This window comes from Neovison vison, chromosome 9, assembly GCF_020171115.1.
Source record: "Neovison vison isolate M4711 chromosome 9, ASM_NN_V1, whole genome shotgun sequence".
NCBI classification, from domain to species: domain Eukaryota; kingdom Metazoa; phylum Chordata; class Mammalia; order Carnivora; family Mustelidae; genus Neogale; species Neogale vison.
Window position 1 is genome coordinate 77095055 of NC_058099.1, and position 25811 is coordinate 77120865.

The 25811-nt window shown below is 38.0% G+C and overlaps 1 protein-coding gene and 1 pseudogene across 6 annotated transcripts; one reads left to right on the forward strand and one right to left on the reverse strand.

Annotated features, from left to right (window-relative positions):
* Positions 1–6475: 6475 nt before the first annotated feature.
* RMI1 (RecQ mediated genome instability 1) lies at positions 6476–25732 on the reverse strand. Of its 6 annotated transcripts, XM_044265794.1 has the most exons (7): positions 25437–25732; positions 22440–22607; positions 19245–19305; positions 14171–14228; positions 9880–9968; positions 8349–8875; positions 6476–8138 (listed from the first exon to the last, which is right to left on the reverse strand). In XM_044265794.1, the coding sequence occupies exons 6-7, from the start codon at positions 8866–8868 to the stop codon at positions 6964–6966; spliced, it is 1695 nt and encodes a 564-aa protein (XP_044121729.1). In that variant the 5' UTR covers positions 8869–8875; positions 9880–9968; positions 14171–14228; positions 19245–19305; positions 22440–22607; positions 25437–25732; the 3' UTR covers positions 6476–6963. The 6 variants fall into 6 exon arrangements, with proteins under 6 accessions (XP_044121729.1, XP_044121725.1, XP_044121727.1 ...); XM_044265790.1 differs by having other exon boundaries at positions 6476–8875; positions 25544–25732; XM_044265792.1 differs by having other exon boundaries at positions 6476–8875; positions 22532–22607.
* LOC122916762 lies at positions 14304–15393 on the forward strand (annotated as a pseudogene).
* Positions 25733–25811: the final 79 nt, after the last annotated feature.

Here is a 25811-nt window from a genome sequence, read left to right on the forward strand (position 1 = left end):
ATGTAAAATTGGTGGCGCTTGGTGTATTTACTAAATTATACAATCACCACTAAGTCTAGAACAGTTAAATCACCCCAAAAAGAAACTCTATATCCATTAGCAGTTACTCACCAATCATCTTCCTTCCTACCCCTGCTAACCACCAGTTACTTTCGGTCTCTATGGATTTAACTATTACGGATTATTTCATGTAAGGGGGACCACAAACTATGTGGTCTTTTGGGTTGCTTCTTTCACTCAGAATAAGGTTTTTCAAGATTCATCCACATTGTTGAATGTATCAGAACTTTATTCCTGGTTATGGATGAACAACATTCCATTGTGTGTTTTACATACATATGTGATACATATGTATATAATACACACACACACGCGCGCGCACACACACACACACATTTTGTTTATCCATTCATCAGTTGATAGACATTTGGGATGTTTCGATTTGGGGGTTATTATGACTAATGTTATGTTCATGTACAAACGTGTGTGTGAACACATATGCTTTCAATTTCTTGGATATGAATGGAATTGCCAAGTCATATGGTAACTATGTTTAACTTTTTGAGGAACTGCCAGACTGTTTGCCAAAGTGGCTGTACCATTTTACAGTCCCATCAGTAACACGAGGGTTCCAATTTCCCTACACCTTTGCCAACAACTGCCATTGTCTGTCTTTTCAATTACAGTCATCCTAGTGGGTATGAAATAGTATCATATTGTGGTTTCACTTGTATTTCCCTAATGACTAATGATGTTGAGCATCATCTCATGTATTTATTCGCAATTTGTATATCTCCTTTGGAAAGATATCTTTATCTACTCAGATATTTTGCCTGTTTTTACATTGTCTTTTTACTGTTGAGTTGGACTTGTTTATATATTCCAGATACTAGTTTCTTACATATATGTGACTTGCTCCCATTGCTCCATTCTTTCAGTCTCCCATTCTGAAGGCTGTCTTTTCACTTTCTTGTCTTTTGAAGCACATCTTTTTAAAATTTTGATAAAATCCTATTTATCTGTGTTTTATTTGGTTGCTTGTACTTCACATGACATATCTAGGAAATGACTGCCTCAACCAGGGTCACAAAGACTACAACTGTTTTCTTCCAGGGTTTTATGGTTATAGCTCTTACACTTAGGTATTTGATCCATTTTGAGTAAATTTTTGGATAAAGTGTGAGGTAGGGGTTCAAATTCATTCTTTGGCATGTGGCTATGCAGTTGTCCCAACCCCATTTATTAAAAAGACTATTATTCCTGCTCATCAAATAGATGCGACTACTTAACAAATATGGAACTATTCAGATTTCTATTCCCTTCCTCTTCTTCATCTTCCCCCTTTTTTTTCCTTAGATAATCCCTACACCCAACCTGGAGGCTCAAACTCACAACTCTAGATCAAGAGTCACATGCTCTTCTGACTGAGCCAGACAGGCACCCCAAGATTTTTTTCTTCTTATAGCTGCATTTCTTCAGGTATTTGACCACTTCACCGAAAAAAAAAAATTTTTTTTTTAAGATTTTGTTTATTTGACAGACAGCACAAGCAAGGAGAGCAGAAGGCAGAGGGAGAGGGAAAAGCAGGCTCCCAACTGAGCAGGGAGTCCCATGCAGGGCTCAATCCCACATCTCCAGATCATGACCTGAGCCAAATGAGCCACCTAGGCACCCTTCATCTAAAACTTCAAATGCATTAGCATGAAGTTATTCATAATACCTTCTTGAAAGATTTTTAAAGAATGCAGAAGCAGTGAGGTCTCCATTTCATTTCTAGTATTTGTGCCTGCACACTTTCTTCTTCATTTGTCTTACTGGAGATTTGTTTTCTCAAAGAAGCAATTCTTTGTTAATCCTATCATGTTTGCTTTCTATTCCAATAAATTAAGCTCTTTATTTTTTTGTCTTAGTTTTTATAACTTGAGATAAATTCATTTTTAGCCTTATTCCTTTCTAATAAATTAAAATAGTAAGTCCCCTCTACCACAGCTTCATCTATTCCTCACAACATTTGATGTTCTATTTTCATAATAAAATTTTTTCTAACTTCCTGAAAATAAATAAATTGGAAAAAAAAATTTTTTTTCTAACTTCCACTGTGATTTCTTCCTTAACCCAAGGTTACTTTGGAGTTTGTTTTGTAGTTTCTAAACATGAGGGGTTTTTTTTTAACTTTTTTTTTCCTAGCTTATTTTCCTTTTTTTTTTTTTTTTTTTTCTTAAAGTAAGCTTTATGCCCAACATGGAACTTAAACTTACAACCCTGAGATAGTGAATCCCATGCTCTACTGATGAATCCAGGCAACCCCTCCCCTACCATTTATTTATGGTCACAGAATGTAATCTATATGGTTAATAATTTTTTGACACTTTAGATTTGCTTTCTATTAAGCATGTGGTCAACTTTTGAAATATCCAACATGTACATGAGAAAAACATGTATTATGCATTGAGTACAGTAGCCTCTACATGGTGGTTAGATCTATTGTATTTTCTATAACTCTACCAACTATTTTTTTTTACTGTAATTGTCTATGATTGTGCATTTCTCTATTTCTCCTTGTTTTCTTATAAATTTAGAAGCTACTGAATTCTATAAATTTAAAATTGCTAAACTTTACTGGTGAATTAGACCTTTTCTCATTATCAACTGTCTCTCTTTACTACTAGTTTTTTTTTTTGCCTGAAACTGATGTTAATATAGCCACATTCAGTATCTTTCACTTACTGTTTATGTATCTTTCTACGTCCTTTCACTTTTTACCTTTCTGTATCCTTAAATTTTGTCTCTCTTGTAGATAACTGCATTGTATCACTATCTGAAAATGTCTTTTATTGGAGGATCTTACCCTATTTACACTTACTTCAATTTCTGATCCATTTGGATTTAAAATGTACCACCTCGCCAATTGTTTTCCCTGTCACTTTTCCCTTTTTTCTGTCCTTTCTTTTGGGTTGAATACTTTTTCCTGTTGTTCCATTTTACACCATTAGTATATAGTAATATATTTTTACAAATCTATTAGTGTGGTAACCCCCTAAATATTACAACATACAACTCTGAATATTCAAGTTTAATATAAAGTGACAGCTTAACCTTTCCTTAGGCATAAAGGCCTTAAAACATTTTCCCATTTATTCCCCTCTCAACTTACATGCAATTGTTTTCATGTACTTTAGTCCTCGACTTTTTAAAAACTTTTGTTTCAAAATCACTATTAACTTAAATCCCTGTATTTATCCTGTTGTCCATCATTTCTTCTCACATCTCCAAGCTTCTACCTAGTATCATTTGCCTTCTGCTTAATGACTTCATTCTTGTGTAGTTTTTTGGGAAAAAATTATTTTTGTGTGACATTTTCTTAATTTTACCTTTCCAACTCTTATTAAGGACATTTTTGCTTTGTTAAGAATTCTAGATTAGCAGTTATTTTATTCCATCATTTTGAAGAGCCCATTCCATTGTCTTCTGATTCCCATTGTTTTTTACTGAGCAGTTAGCTCAAATATTTAGTCTTTTGAAACATGCCTTCTTCCTTTCACTGCTCTAGACTTTTTTCTTTTTCTAGTTTTCAATAATAGTAATATTTGCATAAGGATGATTTTCTGAATATATTTTGTTTGAGGTTTGTGGGACTTCCAAAACCTGCAGCTTGATGATTTTCATAAATTTTAGCTATTTTTTTTTAAAGGGATTTTTTTTTTTTAAAGATTTTATTTACTTGACAGAGAGAGATGACAAGCAGGCAGAGAGGCAGGCAGAGAGAGAGGAGGAAGCAGGCTCCCTGCTGAGCCGAGAGCCTGATGCGGGGCTCGATCCCAGGACCCTGAGATCATGACCTGAGTCGAAGGCAGCGGCTTAACCCACTGAGCCACCCAGGCGCCCCAATTTTAGCTATTTCTTAAGCAGTAACTCCACAAATATTCTCTTTCTTCTCTTTCTGGGACTACAGTTACATTAATAGCCCATCTCTGTTATATTTTCTGGTTCTTTTCCATCCTTTGGATTCTCTATCATTCTGAATTTTTTTCTTCCGACCAAACTCAATTCACTATTCCTACAGCTATAGTTCACCTGATGTTAAACTCATTCACTAAATTCTTAATTTTAGTTTTTTAAATTTTTAAATTCCTAATTTCCTACTGAATTTTGTTCAAAAATTTAACAGAATGAGAGAAGCAAATAAGTACAGCAAAACATACATAATATTATTCTGTACAATGTATAAAACAGCATGAAAGTAAACAGGGAAATATTTTTTTTTTTAAAGATTTTATTTATTTATTTGACAGACAGAGACCCCAAGTAGGCAGACAGGCAGGCAGAGAGAGAGAGAGAGGAGGAAGCAGGCTTCCCCGCAGAGCAGAGAGCCCGATGCGGGGCTCGATCCCAAGACTCTGGGATCATGACCTGAGCTGAAGTCAGAGGCTTTAACCCACTGAGCCACCGAGGCGCCCCGGAAAATATTTTAATGGGCAACTAAAGCTTACATTGAGCTCGAAATCCGTATGAATGAATCTGGGAGGGAGGGGGATCACTATGAGCTTCAGTATGAAAACATAAGGTATATTCCCCCGTGTTTGGGGAATTACAAATTAATATGACTAAAATTTCAGGACAGACTAGGTAGGTGCAGAGTAACGGAGCAAGATGAAGCCGAAAAAGAAGGCAAGAGCCAGATCACAAAAGACCTTACACACTAGATGAAGAGTTTGTACTTCACTTTGTAAGTAGGGAGGAGGAGGTTAATTTAAAGATTAACAAAGAAAGGGCACCTGGGTGGCTCAGTGGGTTAAGACTCTGCCTTCGGCTCAGGTTCCTGGAATCAAAGGTCCTGGAATCAAGGCCCACCTCGGGCTCTCTGCTCAGCAGGAACCCTGCTTCCCCTTCTCTCTCTGCCTGCCTCTTGCCTCTCTGGCTACTTGTGATCTCTCTCTGTCAAATAAATAAATAAAATCTTAAAAAAAAAAAAAAAGATTAACAAAGAGAAAACAATAAATTCATTCTAGAAAGACCATTCAGGCAGAATTATGGGCAAAAGTTTCAGGACAAAATAAGTCACAGATCAATAAGTAAACCTACTGGAATAATTGAGGCCAAAGAAGACCAGAGCCAGAATCACAGCACCAAAATAGAAGGATATACCTAGTCTTTAGTGACTGAATATGAAGAGAAAATAAGGTCCAATCCCAGCTTTCAAGCACTAGTCACAGAGGTAAAGAACATTTAAAAGATCACAAAAGATAATGCCATCTCACCTCGATCTCTTGTAGTAAAAGAATTATACAAGTATACAGAAGAAGTAAAATCTGTGCTGTACCTTGAATTCTGATCATCATCCTTCAAACACAATGGCAAAGATTTTTAAAATATTTTTTACATCTATAATTGTAAATATGTATTTCTCTTCCAGATATTTTCTTGTTGTTATTTTAACTCAAAGAAAACACCATGTCTTCTCTTACTTAAGTATTTGTGTAATGGTTTAAAAACTTAAGATACTTTAGGGCACGTGTCTGGCTCAGTCCATAGAGCATAAAACTCCTGATCTCATGGGTCTGGAGTTTAAGCCCCACACTGGCTGTAGAAGTTACTTTAAAAAAAAAAAAATGGGGGTGCCTGGTGGCTCAGTGAAAGCCTCTGCCTTCGGCTCAGGTCATGATCCCAGGGTCCTGGGATGGAGCCCCACATCAGGCTCTCTGCTCAGCAGGGAGCCTGCTTCCCCCTCTCTGTCTCTGCCTGCCTCTCTGCCTACTTGTGATCTCTGTCTGTCAAATAAATAAATAAAATCTTTAAAAAAAAATTAAGACACTAAATTTCTAAAGGCAAAAGATTAATAAAAGTAACTTTACCTTTCAAATGTGACTTTTTAACAGCAAAGTGGAAAAGTGGTAAACGGTCTCCATTTAAAAAGAAAAAAAATCAGTACTCCCAACAAAACTAAAGGTAGGTCTACATGTAGAACTAATTCAGAAGGGGATAGGGTCACCTGGATGTCTCAGTCAAGTAAGTATGTGCCTTCAGCTCAGGTAATGATCCCAGGGTCCTGGGACTGAGCCCCAGAGCAGGCTCCCTGCTCAGCAGGGAGCCTGCTCCTCCCTCTCCTTATGCCTGTTGCTCCCCGTTTGTGCTGTCATAAATAAATAAAATCTTTTTTAAAAGGGGGGAAGGGGGACATAATACCTAATATATAAACAAAACATCTTATTTTGATCCAAAAAAAAGTATTTACTGAATCTTATATTCAAGTTTTCAATATGCTATTTGAAATAAACTATCCTTGAAAATAATTAAACCATTCAATATAATCTCTGAAACATATCAGGATGAAATTATATTTGCCTTAAGTATACCATACAACATTGGGGAGGGTATGTACTTTGGTGAGTGCTGTGAAGTGTGTAAACCTGGCGATTCACAGACCTGTACCCCTGGGGATAAAAATATATGTTTATAAAAAATAAAAAATTTAAAAAAAAGTATACCAAATATTTACTATCAGTAAAATAAAAACCAACAAAGCATTTTTGCATCTGAAATCCTGACATTCTGATCCACTGGATTTAGATTTTTTCCTAAGTATAATAATATAAAAAAAAATCCTTCTGAGTAACTCAACATATGAGAAGTACAACTACCTATTTATAATTGCTAACTTCCAACAATATGACTCATCAGTAAACACCAACACAATACTTTAGCAATCGTCTTATGTGGAATGACAAGCAGAAAACAAAATTCTCGATAACAATGGGTCACCAAATTCTTTTGTCTAACCATTACAATAAAAAATTTTATTTAAAAAACCTAAATATACAAACATAGTTAAACAGTTTAAAATTAAACCAAAATAAGGTATAAGACTTCCTTTTTCCCTTTTACAAAAAAGTTTCAAACATAAAAGGTCAAATTTAATTCTAAATATTTTCTTGGTTAATTGTTTTCTAATACAATTTTGGTAAATTATTTATTCAGTCGCTTCTTCAGGTTCTCAAGGTGCTCCATTTCAAGATCTTGTAATGCCAGTACCATTGCTTTAGACAAGGAGGGATTAAATGAAATAGTCATTAGACAGCACAAATCTATTAAATCTCTCTGACACTTCTGCAAACCATCCAGGAACTTTTGGTACTGAAGAGGATCCTTTTTTAACTGTTTCATTTCTGGTACTGAAAACCCTATCAAACTAGTAAGTATTTCATCCACAAAGTCTACGTCTAGATATGCAGTGCCATCGGAAATCTTTGCTGTTATACTCCAAATGCCACCAGAACTTGAAAGATTTCCAGTTAAAGTTACAATAAATGCTTTGACCTTCACTATTGTAACTTCCTTTGGTTTGCTGGCCATTAAAACAGACAAATAGATAAAGGGTGGAGAATATAAATCCATGGCAATAGAAAGGTTAGTGCTGTTCTCTGATGATCTTAAAGAACAAGTCTGTAAATGGTGATCATTTTCATTAGAAATGTGTGAACTCCTTTTTGGTAAATAATTTACCAGCTCTCCATTTGATATTGACATTTTATTATTTAAGGAATGTCCATCGGCACTACTGAAGGTTTGTTCTGTTTTATTATCTGTCTCTGAGTCTTTATTTGTAAAGTCATGGGGAAGGGATACATTATGAACTGAAAAAATACTACTGTCTTGGTCTCCGGCAGATGGACAAGATTTGCCTTCATTAGTCATTTGTTCAGATAAATTTTTCTCATTCCAAATATGGTTTCCATTTTTGCATATCAAAGAAAAATTATCCTTAGCATTAGGTTTATGTGAAAATCTCTCTATACTTTCACCCGGGGTTCTGTTCAAAGTCAATGGCTGCAATTCTTTAGGCTTCATTTGTTCTTTCTGGACAGTTTCTACTAAAAGCAAAGCCTCCTCCAGTGAAAAGTCATCTAATTCCCCATCACTGAAATACATAGATTGATTTGGTGCTTCCTCCTTTGGTTTTGGAGAAATAATTTGTTGTGGTTCAAAACTTGACTGCTCTGTGGGAATAGTATTTGAGGAACTACCTGTATTGAAACATCTTCTTTCTAAGGAGGTGTCACTATTTGCTATAAGTTCATCATTTTCATCAAGACTTGCCAAGAGTTCTTCATCAGAAGGTCCTAATGCAGAATCTAGAACATCTGTAATTCCAGGGATGCTCTGATTAGAATTATTTGGTATTACTGAAACTATAGGATCAGGTTCCCCAATTAATCTTGCAAGTACTTTTTCTTGGGCATATTCCTCTAAGAGAGCATCTACTTCCCCTCCCAACACCTTTACATTTTCTGGTTTCAGTAAGAGAACACCAAGACGGAAAGAAATGTTTCCATAAATCAAAATTTTTGTACCTGGGGGAAGATCACTACGAAGAGCTGGAATAGACTGATATTCCATTCCCTGCATTTGTACAATTCCATCAGTTAGCTGCAGCATCAACATTCGTGAAGGCTTTGCTTCCCAAGGTTTTGGGGTTACTTGTGTTTCAGCTGTAATTAACTCATTTGTTGTATTCTTTCCTCTCAACTTTTGTATCTGGGAATACGCAGGTTGACTGACATCAACCAATGAATTAATCTGCAGAGCAAAAAATCCATTCAGTTCTCCTTTTGGAACTTCTAAAATGCCATCAGGTAAAAGAGGATGTTCCAAATCTCTCAAATCAGTAAGAAGCCATTGCTCAAACACTTGTTTATTCATTTGTGCCTGACTCAAATTAACATTACCATTTTCTTCTTGGATCCAGTTAATACAAGCTTCCAGCCACATTAGAGGTACTTTAACATGCCACGTAGCTAAAAGCCAGGTTTCAACTCTTAATGCAATATTAGTTACACTCATTTCTTTTAAAATAAAAGAAATAATATGCATGTATTACCTGAAAACAAAAAAAAAAAACAAAAACAAATTATAATAGTTCAGTACATTTAAATATAGTTTCTACAATTTTCTACAATCCACAGGCATAACCACACCCATTAGATTTTTCTCTCTTTAGCATCTTAAAATTCTTTGACTTTCTACATGGCCAAAATTCAAATACCACAAGTCATCAGATACAATGAGAAAAGCAAAAGGTTTGAGACAGATATATTCAGGTTTGAAAGCTAACTCTGTCAAATTACAAGCTCTGTGACCTAATATAAATTTCTTAACCTCTCTAACCCAGTTTTTTCAACTGTAAAGTGTCAATACCACTAATATACATTCAAAGGTTATTTTCAAGATTATATGATTAACACTTGTGAAGCATAATGTCAAACCTATGAAAGATAGTTGGTATATGACAGTTATTGTTTAATTAATAATCAGATTTAGTCACTTAAAATTTAGTCCAAAAAAAGTAGTCAATAAGATTCTCTTCATATCATAACTCATATTCTATTAAAACTTGTACAACTGTGTTTGTCTATCTAGCACTTAAATATGTGGCCCTGGGCGCCTGGGTGACTCAGTGGGTTAAGCCTCTGCCTTCAGCTCAAGTCACGACCTCAGGGTCCTGGGATGGAGTCCCGCATCGGGCTCTCTGCTTGGCAGGGTGCCTGCTTCCTCCTCTCTCTGCCTGCCTCTCTGCCTACTTGTGATCTCTCTCTGTCAAATAAATAAAATCTTTAATAAATAAATAAATACATGGCCTATGATAAAGATATAACAAATAACAATAGAAACTGGGCTGATGTACAGTATCTTTGTTTGGCTAAATAAATCTCAACAGTCCTATACTTCTGATTCCCTCCATATGAAAGTGGTCTCAAAACACTAAATACTAATTAACCCTGTGTTCATAAGTTTATTTTTTCCTCCCACAGATGAAAATATCTAAAGTTAAAATTCATAAAAGTTTTAATGAATTAAAATTTAGTTTTTAACAAGAAAACTTACCATTTGGAACAGGAACATAGATTTGATGACAGGATTTGGAACTGGTTGTTCAGTGGAGTCACTGTTACCTCTACTGTTCAGAAATGGCCCTGGGACAAGAAGCGGTAAGGGTTACAAGCCAAAGCTGCAGAAAGACTCACTGGTCTACCTGCATGAGTGTTAAGAGTTCGGTAGTATGGTTTTGGGAGTTCCTATTATCAATCAGGGCAGAGTGGAGGTAAAATAATAAAAACTTGAGGGCGCCTGGGTGGCTCAGTGGGTTAGGCCACTGCCTTCGGCTCAGGTCATGATCTCAGGGTCCTGGGATCGAGTCCCGCATCAGGCTCTCTGCTCAGTGGGGAGCCTATTCCCTCTCTCTCTCTGCCTGCCTCTCCATCTGCTTGTGATTTCTCTCTGTCAAATAAATAAATAAAATCTTTAAAAAATAATAATAATAAAAACTTGAGGTTTGGAGTGAGCTAAACAGAAGCAAGCAAGGGACCATGAGAAATTTATACAGTCCCTCTTAAGTGTGTTTCCTTGTCTATATGCTTAACCTCATAGGATTACTGGTCAAAGTTTAAAAAGATAGGAGAGGATGGCCCACAAGACACTAGCACAGGCACATATCTTGGGCAGCTGGGTCAGGTGACCCGAGGGGGTGATTCAGCTAGCCTCAGCAACCCCACCACCATGGCCAGTCAGTCACAGGGTTTACAGCAGCTTCTGTAGACTGAGAAGTGGGTACCCAGAAAGTGTCCAAGGTCCACATGCGAAAAGAAATGGAAGCTGAAGCAGGCCAAAGCAGCTCAAGCTGAAATAGAATAGTACAATCTACAAAGAGAAAGAAGTGTCCAAGCTTGATGAAACTGCAGCCCTGAGATCCCATGGCAGGGGCAGTACTGAAAGGGAGGAGACTCGAGAGATAATGACCATCCTTCCGACCTAATTCCAGCAAACAGGGATTAAGTCCTAGATAACCTCTTGGACTTTGAGACATCAACCAGAAATCCATTAAAAATACCACATAAGTGGACACGGGAAGAAGAAAGAAGTGCCTGTTCCAAGGCTTAGAATTTTAGATGCCTTCATGGAATACGAAATTTTAGCAAAGCTTGAATTATATTTTTGTGAAAAGGCAGTAAATTATTTCTATATTATACAGTAGATCCTTCCACTTTTTGGAGAATAACAAATCTACCTTCTTTGTCTGAACTTAAAACTTATCCTAGGAGCACCTGGGTGGCTCAGTGGGTTAAGCCTGTCAGGTCATTGTCTCAGGTCCTGGGATCGAGCCCCGCATTGGGCTCTTTGCTCAGCATGGAGCCTGCTTCCCCTTCTCTCTCTGCCTGCCTCTCTGCCTGCCTCTTTGCCTACCTGTGATCTCTCACTCTTGTCAAATAAATAAATAAAATCTTTAAAAAAAAAAAAAAAACTTATCCTCATGTACATGCAGTCTATAGCTAATAATACTGTACTTCTTACTTGAAAACTGCTACAAGAGCAAATCTTAAAAGTTCTTATCACAAGAAAAAAAATTCTGTGACTATATATGGTGATGAATGTTAACTAGACTTCTTGTGGTCATCATTCCACAATGTATACAAATATCAAATCACTATGTTGAACCACTGAAACTAATAGAATGCTATTTATCAATTATACCTCAATTTTTTAATAACACCAAAAGAAAAAGAACCTACCTAAAGATTTCATTTTTTTACCTTGTATTTCTTAGAAATTTAATGGGTTCCCCATCTTTTAACTCAATAACATATATATCAAGAGTGACTTTTTATTTATTAGATGTAAAATAAATGTTCTGAAAAAAGAAAAGGGATTAAATGGGTTTTTATTCCCCCTAAAGCTTTCTTGAGGTTCTGTGGCTTTATCTACGAGAAAGTAGTAAATAAATATTTGTAAACTGTGTTAAGCAGCAGACAGCCTTAAAATAGTCTTTTCTGGCTTTGGGTTAGAACAATAAGGGCATCTGGGTGGCTCAGTCAGTTGAGGACCTGACTCTTTTGGCTCAGGTGGTGATCTTGTGGTCACGGGACTGAGCCCGCCTTGGGCTCCATGATGTGTGTGTGGAGCCTGCTTGGGATTCTCTCTCTCCCTCTCCCCTCTGCCCTTGCACACATGCATGCGCTCGCTCTCTCTCTCTATCTCTCTCAAATGCATACATACTAGTATAATTGTTTGGGCTGCTTTAATTCCTCTTAATAAAAATTACTAGATGACAGAATTCAAGAACTGGTTACATGTTATTACTGGGTATACTGGTAATCATTTAAAAGTAAAGACTATCATGCACAAAAATAAAACAAAACAAAACAGGAGGGCCCGTATATAATCTAATGGGGTTCAGAGTAAAAGTGCCAAACTGTCTCACACTTAATAAACGTTGTGACCCTAAATAAGTGATCACAATATTAATTTAACAAATGGTTACAATTTAAAGAAGTTATAGTTGTGAGTTTTACATGAATAACATTTTAAAGGAGGGGCTAAGAAGGTCATTATAATTACAGAACTCCTGAATTTTCAGAGTGAAAAAAATAAGAATACAGATATATGGTTTTTTAACTATATACAAAAAACTATAAAATTTCAAAGGTAGGAAAGGTCCCTGGCCCATTGTGATGAAAACTGACCACACAGAGATTGATCAAAAGATTCTTTAAGACATTTAAGACTATGGCACCCCTATTGCATCTCAGAGAGACTGATTCTAGAGAAGGCAAAAAAACAAAATCTCTGGACTGAGGGATACCAGAGTACAGCTGAAGTGGAGATAACATACTGAAAATAGAGGGAACATATAAATTCCTAATTCCTAAATGCTGAACAAATACTATTCTCTTCCCCTATAAAGCACCCAGAAATACCAACAACTAGGCCTATACTCTCCCAGAAAGAAGACTAGAAAATCTTTCTCTGAGAAATCTTACTACCTTAAGAGAAAAGACCTAAAGATCTTATTAACCCAAGAGGTTCTCCAATTAAACTGCCCATTTGAGACTGCAGACAGAGACTCAGAGTTTCAACCAGCTTTCTAGTTCTATTTCCCCTCTCTTTACTATAACAAGATACATGAGAAAAGCTCCTAACAATAAGGCACAGCAAGCAAACAAAAAAAAAATGCAATGAAGCGACTACGGAGAAAGACAAGAACTTCAAAAAAGCTATCATTATTATCGTAACAAAGATAATATCTGTGTAGTAAGAAAAGGATTCTATAACAAGAAATATTTATAGGATAAAAAACAACTCTTAGAAATTTAAAATATGATAGTAAAAAACGAAAGACAGCAAAGGAAACAAAAGAGTGAAAAAGCAACCTAGAATATGGGAGAAACATTTGCAAACCATTATCTGATAAGGGATTAATATTCAGAATATATGAACTCAACTCAGTAATAAAAGAAATTGTAATGGGCAAAAAACACATGTTTCTCTAAAGACATACCAATGGCAAACAAGCATATGAAAAGATGCCCACCACTGGGGTGCCTGGGTGGCTCAGTAGGTTAAAGCCTCTGCGTTCAGCTCGGGTCATGATCCCAGGGTCCTGGGATTGAGCCCCACATCGGGCTCTCTGCATGGCAGGGAGCCTGCTTCCGCCCCACCCCTCTGCCTGCCTCTCTGCCTACTTGTGATCTCTGTTAAATAAACAAATAAAATCTTTAAAAAAAAAAAAGAGAGAAAAGAAAAAAAGAAAAGATGCCCACCATCATCATCATGACAAATGCAAATCAAAACTGCAATGAGGGGGGCGCCTGGGTGGCTCAGTGGTTAAGCCGCTGCCTTCGGCTCAGGTCATGATCTCAGGGTCCTGGGATCGAGTCCCGCATCGGGCTCTCTGCTGAGCAGGGAGCCTGCTTCCCTCTCTCTCTCTCTACCTGCCTCTCCGTCTACTTGTGATTTCTCTCTGTCAAATAAATAAATAAATAACATCTTTAAAAAAAAAAAAAAAAAAAAACTGCAATGAGGGGGCACCTGGATGTCTCAGTGGGTTAAGCCTCTGACTTCGGCTGAGGTCATGATCTCAGGGTCCTTGGATTGAGCCCCGCATCAGGCTCTCTGCTCAGCAGGAAGCCTGCTTCCCCCCCCCTCTGCCTGCCTCTCTGCCTATTTGTGATCTCTCTCTCTCTCTCTCTGTCAAATAAATAAATAAAACCTTTAAAAAAAAAACAAAAACAAACAAAAAAACCTATAATGAGATACCATTTCAGACCCCTTACAATGGGCAAAACCAAAACCAAATAAAATAACAAGTGTCGGTGAGGCGTCGAGAAATTGGAACACTTACCTACTGTTGGTGGAATTATAAAATGATGCAGCAGCTACGGAAAACAGTACGGAGGTACCTCAAAAAATGAAAAATAGAACTACTATATGATCCAGCAAACCAAGCTCTAGGTATATACCTCAAAAAATTGAAAATGGACTCTCCAAGAGGTATTTACAAACCCATATTCGTTGTGGCATTATTTACAACTGACAAGATAGAGAAGCAACCTAGTTGTTCAACAACAGATGAAAAGATAAAGAAAATGTGGTACGTAAGTAAGAAGGAATATTAATTGGCCTAATAAAGGGGGGGATCACATGATATGCTATAACATGCGTGAACTTTAAAGACATTATGCTCAGTGAAACAAGCTAATCACAAAAGACAAACACTGTGAGTCTGCATCTCCCTCTCCGCAGTGCCTGTACTTCTTGAACTATGATGGTTTCTGGGGTGGGGATAGTACACATGCTTTGTTTCTTTGCAGGGCTAGCGTCCTCCTCCTAGCAGCAGCAGGAGCTGCGGTGCCGTGCTGCTGGCACTGCAGCTGTGGGTAGTGCTCCTGGTGCTTCTTGGGTCCTGGTACTCCATCAGTCTCTCAGTCTCTTGGTGTTGGCTGGGTCCCGTGGGCACACCACTGAGATCCTGAGGCTGCTTGAGAACCTGTCCGTTGCTTACTCTCCTAGACATTATCATTGCTGATACTGATGAAATGAGTGCCCATAAAATAAATTCTTTTGAACTAAATCGAGCTGACAGAGACCCCAGTACCATGCTTCCCAAATACTACATTCACTGCATTCCCAGAAGCTGGAAGGTTCAGCAGTCCTTGCTCTCCACAGTGCTTGCCACCCTGCACTCCATGTGGCTCTCCTTTCCGCTGACTCACAGAATGAAGCTGGATTTGGTGTTGTGTAATGAACCAGGAACATGTGCTCCTACATGCATCTCTGCCCTTCTCTTTGGGATAGCAGGAATAAAGAAAGTAATCACTGTCTATGTTGAAAGCCTGAAAAGTAGAACATTTATCCCTATCCAGAAAGATTCTGTTTCACGTCTCCGATTACTTCATTTTTCAGTGGCCGGCTCTTAAAGAAGCATCCCAAGTTGGTGTACCTCAGGCAAATTGGTTGATGAATTGCAACTTATTCTCTAGAATTTTGCAGTCAACCATATTTAGTAGAAAAAACTACATGTTTATTGCAAAGGCTTCTGCAGGTCCTCAGAATTATTGGTGGTGAAGAGTAAAAAAATGCGTAAATAATCCAGTAAGGAAACTAAAGGTGCTCTTGTAAAACAAACATTAAAGGGTGCCTGGGTGGCTCAGTTGGTTAAGAGTCAGACTCAGAAATCAAAGATGACTAAAACAAATGAAGAGGGGAAAAAAAAAAAAAAAGAAGAGACCTGCTGTGTTGAAGACTCTTAAGGTTTCAGTTCTCCCCAGCTGATATATAGATTTAATGCAATTCCATTCAAAATCCCAGCAATCTGTTTCTCATAAAAAATGACAAGCTAATTAAAAAAAATTTATAAGGAAAAAATTATAAAGTAACAATAAAATTTATAAGGAAAGGCAAAGGAACTGGAATAGTCACAATAAATTCGAAAGCAAAATACAAAGTTAAAGGACTCACACTATCTTCAAGATTTGGTATCAAATTTCACAATCAAGGGCACCTGAGTGGCTCAGTGGGTTAAGCCTCTGCCTTTGGCTCAGGTCATGATCTCAGGGATCATGGGATGGGGCTCTCTGCTCAGCGGGGAGCCTGCTTCCCCCATCACTCTACCTGCCTCTCTACCTACTTGTGATCTCTCCCTCTGTCAAATAAATAAATAAAATATTTTTAAAAAATAAAATAAAATAAAAATAAAATTTCACAATCAGGAGAATGAGGTATTGGCAAAAGGATTAACATATAAGGGGTGCCTGGGTAGCTCAGTGGGTTAAAGCCTCTGCCTTCAGCTTCAGGTCATGGTCTCAGGGTCCTGGGATCGAGCTCCACATTGGACTCTCTGCTCAGCAGGGAACCTGCTTCCCCCACTCCTCTCTCTCTGCCTGCCTCTCTGCCTACTTGTGATCTCTTTCTGTCAAATAAATCATATCTTTAAAAAAAAAAATAAAAGGATTATCATGTAAATCAATGGAAAAAGAAGACAGCTTAGAAATAGACCAACTGATTTTCTATAAAGTTACAGATTCAACTTATACAAAACTGCAATTCAATGGAAACAGGACAGCCTTGAACAAATGGTGCTGAAACAACTTGACATTCTTTTGCAAAACATGAACCTGAACCAATACCTCACACCTTTTATAAAAATTAACTCTAAATGAATCATAGACCTAAATGTGAAAACTGCAACTATATTAAAGCTGTAAGAAGGGCGCCTGGGTGGCTCAGTGGGTTAAGCCGCTGCCTTCGGCTCAGGTCATGATCTCAGGGTTCTGGGATCGAGTCCCGCATCGGGCTCTCTGCTCAGCAGGGAGCCTGCTACCCTCTATCTCTCTCTCTCTCTCTGCCTGCCTCTCCATCTACTTGAGATCTCTCTCTGTCAAATAAATAAATAAAATATTAAAAAAAAAAATAATAATAAAGCTGTAAGAAAAGTTAAGAGAAAAATCTTTGTAACCTTGGTTCCTTAAAAGTTTTCCTAGGAACAACATCAAAACTATAATCAAGGGGCGCCTGGGTGGCTCAGTGGGTTGAGCCTCTGCTTCGGCTCAGGTCATGATCCCAGGGTCCTGGGATCAAGCCCCGCATCGGGCTCTCTGCTCTGCGGGGAGCCTGCTTCCTCCTCTCTCTCTCTTGCTCTCTCTGTCAAATAAATAAATAAATAAAATCTTAAAAAAAAAAAAAAAAACTATAATCAAAAAAACTATCAAAAAGAAAGAAATAGGGGTGCCTGGGTGGCTCAGTGGGTTAAGCCACTGCCTTCGGCTCAGGTCATGATCCCAGGGTCCTGGGATGGAGCCCCACATCGGGCTCTCTGCTCAGCGGGGAGCCTGTTTCCTCCCCTCTCTCTCTGCCTGTCTCTCTGTCTGCTTGTGATCTCTGTCTGTCAAATAAATAAATAAAATCTTAAAAAAAAAAAAGAAAGAAAGAAAGAAATAAACTGGACTTAAACAAAATTTTTAAACTGTGCTCTGTGAAAGACACTATAAAGAATATAAAGACATGGGCGCCTGGGTGGCTCAGTGGGTTGGGCCGCTGCCTTCGGCTCAGGTCATGGTCTCAGGGTCCTGGGATCGAGTCCCGCATCAGGCTCTCTGCTTGGCGGAGAGCCTGCTTCCCTCTCTCTCTCTCTGCCTGCCTCTCCTTCTACTTGTGATTTCTCTCTGTCAAATAAATAAATAAAATCTTTTAAAAAAAAAAGAATATAAAGACGTGGGACGCCTGGGTGGCTCAGTTGGTTAAGCAGCTGCCTTCAGCTCAGGTCATGATCCCAGGGTCCTGGGATCGAGTCCCACATCGGGCTCCTTGCTCGGCGGGGAGCCTGCTTCTCCCTCTGCCTCTGCCTGCCTCTCTGTCTGCCTGTGCTCGCTCACTCTCTCTCCCTCTGTCCCTGACAAATAAATAAAAAATTAAAAAAAAAAAAAAGAATATAAAGACGTGCACACGCTCACACACACAGACATACCACAGACTGAGAGAAATTGACAAAAGACTTCTATCCAGAATACACAAAGAATCTATACTTAAAATTCAATAAGAAAACAAACTTATTATAACATGAATAAAACATCTGAATAGGCACTTCACCAAATAAGATATGCAGATGGCAAATAAATACATTAAAAGATGCTCAATATTATCAGACCTTAAGGAAATGCACAATTAAAATCACAGTGTGGTACTACACATCTATTAGCATAGCTAAAATAAAAAATAGCTGAGAACACCAAATATCAGAATTTTCATACATTGCTGGTGGGAATACAAAATGGCACAGCCACTTTGGAAAACAGATACACAGTTTCTTAGAAAGAAAAACATAAACTTAACATAACTACCCAACAATTGCATTACCAAGCAATTACTCCAGAGAAATGAAAACCTACACTAATTAAAAACCTTTTTTATGAATGCTTATAGTAGCTTTACTCATAATCGCCAAAAACAAGCCAGATGTCCTTCAACTGGTGAATGGATAAATAAATTATGGTACTTCATTATAATGGAACAGTATTTAGTAATAAAAATGAATGAACTACTAACAGATACAAAAACCTGGGTGAATGCTACTAGAATGTAACTCTCCCAAAATTCATATGTTGAAATCCTAATGCCCAATGTGATGGTGTTAGGAGTAGGACTTTTGGGATATGCTTAGATGATGAGGTGGGAACTCTCATGAAAGAGATTATGGCTTTTATAAGAAACCCCACCACCATCATCACCACCAACTCAGAGCTACCTTGCCCCTTTCACTGTGGGAGATTACAGTGAAGAGATGGTCATCCACGAACACAGAAGTGGGTCCTCCTCACCAAACACTGAAACTGCTGACATCCTGATCTTGGACTTACCAGCCTCTATGAAGTAAATTTCTGTTTCTAAGCCACCCAACTTATGGTATTTTGTTACAGCAGCCTGAACTAGACTAAAACAAATGTCAACTGTAGTATTTGAAGTGAAAGAGGCCAGACAAGACAAAGACTGAAAAATTACATTTACATGACATTCTAGAAAAAGCAAAATTAGCAATGAAAAACAGTTCAATGGTTGCCAATATAAGAGGGACTAACTACAGGGGCATAAGGAAATTGGGGAGGAGGGGATGATGAAACTCTTCTGTATCATGATGGTGGTGGTAATAGTGACACAGCTGTGTTTGCTAAAACACAAAGAGCTATACACCAAGAAAACCATGAATGTTACTGTATATAAATTATATCTCAATAAAGAAACTGAAGGTAAACATCAAAAGAACAGATATATCATAATTTCCAAACTAGCTAAGGAAAACAAATAAAGAAAACAACCCAAAAGAAGGCACAAAGCAATGGCCAACTACTATAAATAGAAACAATAAAAATGGTAGAAACATGTCTAAATAGATCAGCAATCATAATGAATATAGATTAACTCACCTGTTAAGAGATACTCTCAAAATGAATAAACCAAACCCAGCTGTATGGTTAAAAGATAGACCTAAAACAAAAATAACATCAAATATGAAATTAATTAAAAGCATGTTAAAACTTCCAAGCAAGATTCCAAGAAGCCATAGTTTAGTGACATTTTATCCTCAAGACTAAAAGATCTGTACAGTTGACTCCTAAACACAGGTTTGAACTGCACAGGCCCACTTTTATGCAGATTTTTTTCAATAATTATAGTACTGTAAATGTACTTTCTGTTATGATTTTCTTAGTATTTTTACCGTCTTCCTTTATTGTAAGAATACAATATATATGGGAGCCTGGGTGGCTCTGTCAGTTAAGTGTCTGCCTTTGGCTAAGGTCAAGATCTCAGGGTCCTGGGATCTGGCCCCATGACAGGCTCCCTACTCAGTGAGGAGCCTGCTTCTCCCACTCCCTCTTCTCCACCTCACCTACACCTCTCCTCATGCTCTCTCTCTCCATCTCAGATAAAGAAAATGTAGGGGCGCCTGGGTAGCTCAGTGGGTTGAGCCGCTGCCTTCGGCTCAGGTCATGATCTCAGGGTCCTGGGATCGAGTCCCGCATCGGGCTCTCTGCTTGGCAGGGAGCCTGCTTCCTCCTCTCTCTCTCTGCCTGCCTCTCTGTCTACTTGTGATTTCTCTCTGTCGAATAAATAAATAAAATCTTTAAAAAAAAAAAAAAGAAAATGTAAAAAAAAAATACAGTATACAGTACATGTAACACAAAATATATGCTAATTGCCTACTTATATTATCAGCAAAGCTTCTGATCAATAGTAAGCTATTATTAGTTACGAGTCAAAAGTTATAAAGGGATTTTCAACAACGTGGGGTCAGCATCCCTAACCCCAGCTCTGTTCAAGGGTCAATGGTACTTACATAACCTAAGATTACAAAGTGCTGTTTTACTGCATCTGTTGTCATTTTTTTAACCTCAAAAATTAAGCCAGATCCATGGCTCCTAGGTGTGTTCATTCAATAAGTTACCTATATCCTTCACTAAAATGTAAATCCATTAGCAGATGGACCTAGTATAATTTGCAAAGGTGTGGTAGGAATATAATGACAGTCATTAAGTAAACGGAAATTAGGACAAAGCGTACTTTCAGTTGAGTTATAAACTGTTTAAGTAAATTATCAAGTGTAAATGCCACAATTACAATTATGTTGTTGCAGAATGTTCTGTACTATAAATCACTCTGGATACAGTATATATACCTAAAATTATGACATGCAGCCACATAAATACAAATGTTACTTTCTAGCTGTATCTGTTAAATACTAGGAGACAATACCATGGATACTTCTAGGAGGAGAAAGGAACAAATGAGAAAGGAAGAAAGATCGACTGTCTGTGAATTGAAAAGGTCAAGGCTAGACAGAAAATGAAATAAACGAGGATGAGTTTCAGAGATACCCATCCTATATCCCAGCAGGTACATCTGTATAAACCGAGATGGAGATAAGGGTTTGCTGAAAATAAAAACAAAACTTTTTATCTGTAAGATTTTTAACTTTTTTCAAAATACTTGTACATCTGTAATTTTACACCTAAACCTCAAAATAGTAACATGAAAGAATAAGTATTGTCATCTATTTAAGATAATAAAACTAAGGTTTGAAGATTAAAACATAAAGGTCATATGTAGTAACAGACCCAGGACTGGAACATAAGTTCTTCTAATATCCATTCCTAGGCCTTCAGCTAGACCCTGCTGACTTCTCTGAAAAGAGGAAGTATAGCCAGTCCCTCATTTCCATACAAAACCCACTTACATACAAAAGGCAATCCTAAAAAGTCATTCTACAAGAGCACTACACTGCTATTATAATGAACAGACTTTTCTCAGATCTCATTTAAATAAGCTCATCTAGTGCATTCTAAATTATTTCATTTGCAATGTCAAGTGAAAGAAAAACTTAACATCACCCACTGCATCTATCTGTAACAGCTTCAAAACAGTGCCATGGTTAATTACTACTTTTCCTCTGCTATAACTCTGCAAAAATACCACATAAAACAATTTCAAATTTTTTAAAAATTACAAACTCATATTTTAAAACATTTATCTATTTTTTTTCCTTTACTTCAAACATGCACTTCCTTGTTATTGTTGTTAACATGACAAGTAACAACTCCTTTCCAATGACAGTTGGGACAAATTCTGAGAAACACTGCTCAGTGAAGCACAACTAAATTGTTTCTATTAATGTTTGGCAGTCCTAATTAGTAATTCTCTCCAAGTACTATCTTCTTGGATTTAAATCTCCACTTCTCAAGGTAACTGAGATAGTATAATTTTATGATGTTACCATAAGTAGGCAAAGAAAAAAACTCTAATGACTAAAACCCCAAAAGATAACCAAGACATATTTAAAACACAAGTAAATGTGATAAGAGATACTTAACATTGGGCCAAGCACTCAAATATAGCTAATTTCGAATATTTTACCAAAACAGTCAAGAACTTTGGGGGAGGGGCACTTGGGTGGCTCAGGTCATGATCCCAGGGTCCTGGGCTTGAGCCCTGCATAAGGATCTCTGCTCAGCAGGGAGCCTGCTTCCTTCTCTCTGCCTACTTGTGATCTCTGTCAAATAAATAAATAAAATCTTAAAAAAAAAAAAAAACTTTGGGGGAAAAAACTGACTACTAAATAAAATTGTTACACAAAATTCTTCACTTAAAAGCAAATTAAGTGTAGGGTTATACTGATCAGAGTATACTGCAGAGTATACCCCCCACAACTACATGTTATAACAAATATAATAAAAAGATGATTCTATATATACAATGGGTTTTCTTCTACAGGTTAGAAAGAAAATTTTATTTTAAAATTTAACCAAATGGAGGGACACCTGGGTGGCTCAGTCAGTTAAGCATCCGCCTTCAGTTCTGGTCATAATCCCAGGGTCCTGAGATCTAGTCCCACATCAGGCTCCTTGCTCATGTGGGAACCTGCTTTGCCCTCTGCCTGCCATTCCCCATGCTTGTGCACTCTCTCTTTCTCTCTCTGACAAATAAATAAATAAAATATTTTAAAAAAATAAATAAACATTTAATTAAATGGAAAAGGTATTATCACATGAGATCTGTATTTATTATGAAGTTCAAGACCGGGTTTCAATAACCAAGTCCTTTAATAATTTAATAAACTGTATTACCTGCATCTACTCCTGAGAATTCTTAAGGTTTTCCTTCCTCTCTTTCTGGAGAAATTGAGCAATCACAGTCACTACAGGCAGAAATAACTTACAGGGGAGGTGTGAGCTGGAGAGCACTATTTCCCAACTGCTCATACACAATGAACAGCCCGATTCTCAAGAACATCACTGCCCAAGAAAAGAAAAAAAATATAGAAATGTTTTTTAAATTGTACATTAAGAACTGTTCGTACCATCACTTCTTTTACTCTCCAAAATGAATCTTAAGAAAACAAGGAGGACAAAGATCTATGCACTCAAAGTGTTTATCACTGCTTGCATAGTATGGAAAAAAAAGAAACAAACTAAATGTTCAACAACGGGTGGGGGGGGTGGATTACACTACATTGGATCCATGAAATGAAAGGTTATGGTCTTTAAAAAAAATTCCTAAAACCTTATTTAATAACATGAAAATATGTTCGCATTTTACTTTGTTAGGAAAAAGGCCAGATACAAAATTACACACATCTTAATCCCCATTAATTTCATAATCATGAAAAAAATGTTTTCTAAAAAACTGATTTTATACACACGAAAATTAACAAGATAATCTACACTTAAATTTCTTGACTGCAGGAACCGACCAGGAAAGAATTAAGTAGGAAAATCCTATCATTCACCACAAAGACACACAGACATGGTGGATTTGTAAGTTAGTTTTCAATAAGCCTTACCTATTCCATTTCTAAAAAACTGAACAAATGGTAAAGGTACCATCCTTTTGGACATTGTATGTGGCATTCAACAAACAGCTGAGATTTAAAAGCACTAACAAATATTTAAATCATAATCATTCCATGTTCACACCAACTTTATCTAAAAAGTGTGTCGTAACTCATTGAGAATAACTTCAAAATTTTGAGACCGAATTCTCTGAAAATTAGAGGGGAAAGTTATATATAATGACTGAAATTAGAACGAAGTTATCAGTAGGGCTGTTTATGGATCCCCCAAAACCTATTGTAAGGAAAAAACAGAAAAAGGTTTAGGAGCTTGAATCCCACCTCTGCTATGTGACTTCAGACACATTCTTTAACTTCTCAATCTTAATTTTCTTATCCATAAAACAAAGACAACCATAACTTACTCGCAGAACTGTAGTAAGCATTAAACTGCCAGTACAAGGTAGGACATATAGTTTGGAACTCAGGAAATAGTAGTTATATTTTGAAACATCCAGCTGGCTAGTGTGCAATCTCAATTACGTTAGCTTATCTAAAGTTAAGTAAATACTAGCTCTAAATTCATTGAGAGTTCAAAATGACCATAAAATTAATTATACAAAACAGGAGCCACTAAATGTATTCATCAGGTTGGCAAGTCCTTGAATATGATAGTTTAGCTGAAAACAATAGATGAAAAAAATGGTGAAAAGATAGACTTTCCTGTTATTTAAAGAGTAACCCTAAAAAAATAAATTAAAACAGGTTAAGGAAGAAACACATGGAAAAAGGGGGAAAAAAAAAAACCCACCCTATCAGGCCCTGGCATCTAAAAAAGGTCATAAGGGCTTTCACCAGTTAAGGTCCAGTCAGAAGAATGCAAAACTAGAAGGAGGAAGTTCTTAGATAGGGCTGTTTACTTTGTATTCCTTCTCTTCCCTTTATCAAGGTAGAAAGTGATGGCTATACCAGAAGTACTAACTTGAAAGAAAGCAGCAGTAGTAGTACAATATCCCATATGTGCCTGTTAGTAAAATGTCTCGTGTTTTGAACAGCAATTAAATGTTCCAAATCCTGACTTGCATATTAAATCTCTATAATCCAAGTATTCCCCCCTACCTACAGGCATCAATTCTTGGTTGAATATTTAATAAAGACCTGAATCATGTAACACAGAACCAAAACATAAACTAAGCTTTACCTCCTAACAAGACTCTTGATGAGATACACTCTTCATGGAGGGGGACATTCGGCAAAAATTACATTATCATTTAAAGGCACCTACAAACTCCACAATCCCTAGGCAGTAAATGTTCACGCTTCCTGAAGTCTTCAGTTCCCTCGAATAAGAGTTTCTTCCTAATTAGGCAAGTAAAATATAATGGATGAACGCAATCATACAATAAACGATGCTGGTTACATCCATTTTCCGAATTATTCAAGTTCCAATAGGATGAATCAGCACAAATTCATCATAAATATGTGTGTGTATTGTGCTAATGGTGGACTTCGCTTTATATGTAAATTGTAACATCTTGATGCTTCAAACACATATCTGGGGGTGTGAGCGCAGGCTAGATGGTCAAGAGGAAGGACCTGGATACGGACGACTACCAGGCCAGGCGCTTTCCCAGGGTCGTCACCGATTCGAAGCGACCTTTAGGGCCTTAACAAAAGAAATCATCAAAGCTCGGCACAAGGGCCTCTGAAGGAACCGAACGCAAGGCAAGTGCAAACTTGAACGCGCTACAGCAGTAACATATTTGAGGACGAGGTTTTGGGTCTGTTTTCGTCACTGCCGAATACCGACTCACTCGGTCGGAGCTTCAAACTGCTGAATGAACAGAACGCGGACGTCTACAACTTGTGCGATTTGCATTCATTTGAGGAGACTGAATGCAACACTTTCAGAAAATTTTTCACAGATAAAATGCAGCGACAACACTACAAGGCACTCTTCTCCTAGGCCCCATTAACAAAAATGGGGGTAAGGAGGGGGGAGAAGAAGAAAAAGAGACCCTAAAAAAAGAGTAGTCTCCTCAGAACGCCGGTGAAGACGCTTGGGATCTCCAGGAAGCGCCGGCTGAGGGTCGGCAACAAGGGGTACAGTTCTCTCGGCTCCGAGACGGACCCTCCACAGGCCAGCGGACCGGCCCGCGTTTCCCGGGATCCTGCCCAAGCCGACGGAGGATGGCGGGCTGCAAATTGCCAGCTGCGCCCCGAACCCGGGCAGCGCCTGATGGGCGCCGCCACCCGTTACAAACAGCGGGTTTCCCCGCCGGGCTGCACTCACCGACGCGCAGCTCGCCCCGCAGGCCCGGCGGGAAGCGAGGTGGGGCGAGAGGGAGACGCGAGTTGTGGACTGAGGAAACGGGGCATTCCTCTGGACCTAGCACCAACCTGGGCGTCCCGCCTTCCCTCGCGCAACAGCGGTTCCTGGGCCACGCGACTGTAAGAACGGGAACCGCCCCGCTGCGCGCCCTAATCCTTTTTTTTTTTTTTTTTTTTGCCTCTTCCCGCCCGATTTCCCGCGCGCTGACGCCCCTCCTCCAAACCTAAAAGACTCTCTCGGCCCTGAAAACGCCCCTTCCCCGCCCCCTCCCCGTGCGCGTGAACGGGGTAGCCTTCAGTTCTCGCGAGAGGTTTTTCCCCTCCCTCCCCTCTGCCG